General features: G+C 45.4%; 1 protein-coding gene across 1 annotated transcript in view; it reads right to left on the bottom strand.

The window, feature by feature from the left end:
- Nucleotides 1-4,806: 4,806 nt before the first annotated feature.
- The window catches only part of LOC108775708 (uncharacterized), a 2,966-nt gene continuing 1,436 nt past the window's right edge, over nt 4,807-6,336 (bottom strand). The window contains exons 2-3 of the mRNA XM_018542150.1: nt 5,342-5,980; nt 4,807-5,298 (exon numbers count right to left, since the gene is read on the bottom strand). Of these exons, the coding sequence (XP_018397652.1) occupies nt 4,807-5,298; nt 5,342-5,980 (1,131 nt within the window). The remainder of the gene's footprint in view (nt 5,299-5,341; nt 5,981-6,336) is intronic.

Here is a 6,336-nt window from a genome sequence, read left to right as displayed (position 1 = left end):
CTGTATCAAATAAGTTTTATCTTTATTCCTGAGGATGAATTTTTAAATGCTATAAATTTTATGTTAACATCAAATTATTTCACGTTCAATGATGTGGTTTATATGCAAGTATTTGGTACACCGATGGGTTCCCCATTGTCTCCGATTTTAGCGCACATGGTGATGCAGGATTTGGAGGAGAGTGTGGGGGGTTTATTGAGTATGTCTATGTATTACAGATATCCCTGTTTAAAAAACCAGATAAAAAATGATAAAATATTATAAACATTCTGGACTAATTGTATCGTAATGTATCTAGCTTATATGGTCTAGTTCTCTCATGGAAAGAAAATTTATCATAACGAATATAATTTCAATGTAAATATGTTCCTTATGTTAACAAAGTAATAAAGAATGAATCATTTTGTATAATAACATTCAAAATTTATAGTTTTTAATTCTACAAATACAACAATAAATGCATAAAAATTTTTAAGAATTTCACGATACACACAACTAAAAATGTTAACATCCCTATGTCATAGACATTTAATAATACAGAATAACATTCTATCAAAATATGTATGAACTATGACACTTATATATATTTAACCGAACATCACAATAGAGTCTATCGTTTCTCGAATGAGCTTTACGATAGAAGTGTTTTAGTTTCCATTAATGCTATTTGCATTCGCGTAGTAATCATATTATATACGAATGGACCTACAGAGATCCCATCGTTCTCTATCGGATCAATGTTATGTCGTACCTCATATTGGTTTTCGGTACGATTATTTATAACGTTTTATGCGATCACTGTTGAGCTTGGGTACCTATGTGAATGAATCTCAACTTCCGGATAAAGCCTATCGTTTTTTCTATGAGTCTTTCGATAAAGGTGTTTCAAATTCCATTACGCTGCTCGCATTCGCGTAGTAATCATACCATATACGAATCGACCTATGGAGATCCTATCGTTCTCTATCGGATCAATGCTATGTCGTTTCTTATATTGGTTCTCGGTACGATATTTTATAACGTTTTATGCGATCACTGTTGAGCTTGAGTACCTATGTGAATGAATCTCAACTTCCGGATAAAGCCTATCGTTTTTTATATGATTCTTACGATAAAGGTGTTCCAAATTCCATTACGCTGCTCGCATTCGCGTAGTAATCATACCATATACGAATCGACCTATGAAGATCCTATCGTTCTCTATCGGATCAATGCTATGTCGTTTCTTATATTGGTTCTCGGTACGACTACTTATAACGTTCTATGCGATTAATGTAGAACTAGGGTACCTATATAAATGAATCTCAACTACTAGATAAAGCCTATCGGTTTTTACATGAGTTTTACGATAAAAGGTGTTCCAAATTCCATTACACTGCTTGCAATCCCGTAGTAATTATGTCATACACGAATCTGTAAATTCTATCGTTCTCTATCGGATCAATGCTGTACTATTTCAAGTAACGGTTGCCGGAACGATTATTATTATAATGTTGTATCCACATAAGGAAATGGTGTCACTTTTTATGCGACAAGCACAATGTGTAAGTTTACGCCTTGGGTTTTCGAATCTAGTACATGAATTAAAGAGGACTAGTCGTACAAAGGAAAAGAGCATAAATATCCAGATGTGACAGAAGGTAACATATACAAAATTATATGAAGTAAATTTATAATATTAATATTCTATACTTAATGCTTTAAATTATCAATATATGTCATTGATAAATAAACATTGAATAAACATTGAATAAATAAATGTTACTTACATGCATCGGTGGTATCAGTGGTAGCCTTCCCCCGATTGACCTATCACCACTCCGCATGCAGGTGGGCGAGGAGGCGGAGGAATTCCTCCACTTCACCCACCTGCATATGGTGCATCAGCACCGGGTCAATCGGGGGAGCCCCGCTGTTGATGACGTCCTCGTCGTCCACGACGGCGTCCTCGTCGTCCACGATGACGACGTCGTCGTCCTCAGGGCCGTCGACGTCGTCGTTTACGACGCGTACTTCTTCGATGACGACGACGTCGTCGTCGTCCTCGTCATCGTCAACGACGACGACGTCATCGTCATCGTCGACACCCTCCACGTCGACGTCGTCGCCGCCGTCATCGTCGATGACGTCCTCCACAGGAGGAGGTGATGGAGGGGGTGTGGGAGGTAGCCATGGAGGGTTGTCAATATCCATAGCTACCTCCATTGCGATGTCGATGGCGATGTCCATCGCCACCTCCATCACCTCCTCGAGAAAAAATTGTCCGGGCTCGCGGTGCCCCATGTTGTTTTTGGTTTTTGTTCTTGGCACCCACTCGCGCACACGTACACGCACACACACACACACGCACGCACGCACGTACACAAAAGTAAATCTCTAAATACGAAAACTCCTAAATGCAATGCCCGCGAAAAAAAAAACGTATGCACTCAAAGTCTGCATGCACTATTAAAGTGACAGACGAAAGAACACTGACGACGAGATGCATCGGCGAGAGAAACGTCTCGGCCCTATCTAATGTATATATAAAAACAATTGCGGCGGCCCTATCTATTGTATATAAAAACAACTCCGCCGTAAGGTAGCCGACGGCCTACGTACGATTATTTTAATAATATAATCGCGCGTAGTAAATCTTACGCCGAGATTCGTTTCGAAGGATAATTTTAATTTAATCGTGCAATATATACTTATATTTAATCGTGTAATATATAATTGTAGTATAACGCGCGGGAGGGTGCCAAGAAGAAAAAAAAAAGTAGTTTATGCAGAGTATATATTTTTTTTTATTCATAACTCTTTAGTACAATGTAGTAAGTGTTATACATTAATAATTTTTATCGCGCGTTAAAAACCAAAGCGAGAAGCTCGCAATCGACGAGCTGGCGTTTGTCGAAGACGTCGCTCTCGCTTATAGCGTTCGCGACGTTGGCGAAGCGCGTGTACTTGACGTCGACGGTATCGACGAGTCGGGACAATCGCTCGAAGGTAACGTCGATGCAGCTGTCGAGATCGAACATACGGCGTAGCGTGGATTCGATCATCGTGACGTGTACGGTCGGGGATTCGAGCCGTACGAGCGTAAGATCGGTGTGCGCGTAGATCGTTGCCGTGATCGGTCCGACGGTTACGAAATTGTCCTTGTGCTCGTTGCGCAGCAACTTGTAGATGTTCAGTCGCTGCTCGTAGAGGCCCTTCCACGTCTCGAGGGATATGGGCAGTTCGCGTCCCTGATGATCGCCCAGAACGATCTCCACGTAGCTCGGTGGACCGACGTTGACGCCGATCTCGAGAAACTTGTAGCCCGTTGCGGTCGTAACGCCGACTCAGAATGCGCACCGCGCGACGCTTCGTCCTGCGTACGACGGTAATTAGTAAAGTCGAAGGAAAATAAAAAGAAACGGGAGACTTACGATTCCTTCTGGCCCATCTCGGAGTAGAAGCCGGACATGATCCGTTCGCGCGGACGATCGTAGCGAGAATGATCGGGTGCTCTCTGAACTCGAAGGGAGAAATCGAAGAGAGTGGGGGAGAACCTGTCGCGACAGGTCAAACGATTCCAAGAATTGTTTTTGTTCTTAAGACTCGCTGTTATCGCAAAACGATTCCAAGAATTGTTTTTGTTCGTAAGACTCGCTGTTATCGCAAACGATTCCAAGAATTGTTTTTGTTCGTAAGACTCGCTGTTATCGCAAACGATTCCAAGAATTGTTTTTGTTCGATGGGGGAAGGAGTGTTTATTTTATCGAGGAGGCCTCCGCGGTGGTAATGGTGGAGGAGGGGGAGGACTTCGAGGGCGCACGTATTTCGACGTAGATTCCCGCGCTTTTACTGGCGGGGGAGGGGGAGGACTTCGGGGACGCACGTATTTCGATGACGTTGACGGCTCAGGCTTGTCCTTCGACTCGTATCTTTGGTTCGTCGGCAACTCCCAATAGTATCTTTGGTTCGTCGGCAACTCCCAATAGTATCTTTGGGGCTTGTCCTTCGATTCCCAATATCTTTGATTTTTCTTCGAGGGGCTCGGTGGGCACAGCGGCTCGTCGTCTAACCTACGGTACTCCTTGCGCTCGACCGACTTTCGATGCAGATAGTCCTTCAATCGGTCCATGCCGTAACGCTCGTAAGATTACGAATGAACGAAAAGAGCGTTACGCACCGTCTATATACCGTCGACGCGTATATACTATACATATACTATACTATACACTATATACTAAGGGAGAGAAATAAAAATACGAGGTAAATACGTTTACGTAAATTTTTTATTTCAAAAATGTCTTCACGACCACCAGTTATACAGTTTGAATACATTTTGCATGGCGCAATTCGCAGCGTGATGTACGCATCGCGTAGTATCAGCGGCATCCATATCGGCTAACGATAGGGTATCCTCGTAAACCGCATCCAGGGTCTCGATGTGCACGTGTTCATCGTCCAGAAGCAAGTCTCGCAGCCACGCTCGTTTCTCAAGTCCCTTGACGTACACCGCAGCATCCTCCTCCCCGCATACAGCACTGGTAATCAGGCGTTTCGCCTCGCTGTACGGAGTCGTCCCGTCCGTCCATCGCAATCCATGGTGACAAGCAATCAACCAGGAGGCGCAGGACCTGTCGGATCCTGTCAATGACCTCCATGGTACGGGATTCGTAAAGACGTAATGCGCGAGCACGGTCCCGCATTTCAGCACCGCCGCTTCCTTACGACGAATCGCCCGTTGACGACGAAACCCTGCAGATCCACGAACGTCGGCGTGTGCATGTCGACTGCGGCGAACGATGTTTCGTGAACGTTTATATCGCGCGCTTAGGTGATCCTGCGCACAACGCTGGTCAGCGGGTTGTACTCGACCACGCGATCGTGTATGATGAGGCAGTACGCGGTGGTATTAGCGGGCGCGTTCTCTTTGAGTTCAAAGTCCATTCGCACGTCCACGGTAGCGCTCTTGACCGATTCGTTCTGTCGAGAGCAATCGACGATCACGAACGGGCCCTTACGTTTGAAGGACGAAACCGTGAGATTCGGTTCGAGATACTCGTATCCGTAGTAGCCCTTGCAGAAACGCGCGTACATGTCGTACAGAATCGCCCATTTGTTTTTAGCGAAATCCAGATTCAAGTCGTCGTACGGATAACATTCCGAGTTCAGGTAGAGTTTCACGTTGGTCAATTTACAGTCGTCGAATTGACTCGTGTCCTCGGACATCTTCTTTCGATCCGTTTGCAGAGCAAAGATGACGTATCGCGGCTTCTCGAGCTGAGAAGCCGTCTTGATGGCCCACGAGTGCTTGGTCGTGGCCTGCAACAGCGGGGTACTCGTACAGATCCCACGAGCGAAAAGCCATGCTCAGGTATCGTCCGCTCTCGAGGGCTCGCAGCATCGACAGCTTGTTCACGTCGCTCAGCACCACGTGCGGCATTCGCCATTGTATCTTGAACAGTTCGAGTTTCGACACCACCGCCGAATTTCCCACCAGGCAATTATCGTCGTTGCGCGCTCGTATCAGAATCAACTCGTGACGAGCGTTGATCACCACGCGTCTGTAATCCTCGCAGAATCCCAGCAGTACGTTGAGCGGTACGCAGAAATTAAAGTATCCGTCAGCGGTGGTCTGCGCGTCCCAGCCGGCGTTTCGCAGAATCACGCTCCTGTCGGACGTCACCGTCACGTAGTTCTTCATCGTGCTGGTTACGCCCACGTTTCTGTTGCGATCGATCTCCACGCCGTCGAGTTCGTAGCGAATCTCGTCGAACATGAACGCGACGCAATTGTTTCCCAGCGCGACGTCGGTGTTCTGTGCCTCCGCGGCCTTCGTAAAACGTCCCTCGACGTATAGAGAACTCTCGTACGGTAGCGTGTACAGATCCTGCTGCTGTATGGGTATTCGTATCTCGTCGCTGTGTCCGAACGTCGTGTTGGCGAACGGACTGTACGCGTGAGTCTCGATCTTGACGATGCGATCGTCGAAGATCGGCTTGTCCTTGACGCACGGTTGTCAATCGCAGGCTTCTTGTGCAGGAAATTATTCGACGGCTGAGTTCTTAACCGATTTTAATGTTTTTTTTTTTTAAATACTCGGGATTAATTGTACTATATCGGACACCCGCGCCAATTTTGATATTATTAATTCTCTATAAGTAATCTGTTGAAAACGTACTGTATCTGTTGTAAATCGCGTTCACTTACAAGGGGACGCTCAAGCTAGTATATCACGGATTTGTTTGAAAAAAATTGAGGTGATACTTTGAGACAAAAAAATTTACACGTGTTTCGGCATTTTACTCCATAGAGCCCCGATTGGTCAAAAAAAATTAAAGTTCGATCCCTGGAGTATGC

This window comes from Cyphomyrmex costatus, unplaced genomic scaffold (genome assembly GCF_001594065.2).
Source record: "Cyphomyrmex costatus isolate MS0001 unplaced genomic scaffold, Ccosl1.0 scaffold1088, whole genome shotgun sequence".
Classification (NCBI taxonomy): domain Eukaryota; kingdom Metazoa; phylum Arthropoda; class Insecta; order Hymenoptera; family Formicidae; genus Cyphomyrmex; species Cyphomyrmex costatus.
Note: the sequence above shows the minus strand (reverse complement) of the source record. Positions and strands in the feature narration are given on the sequence as shown.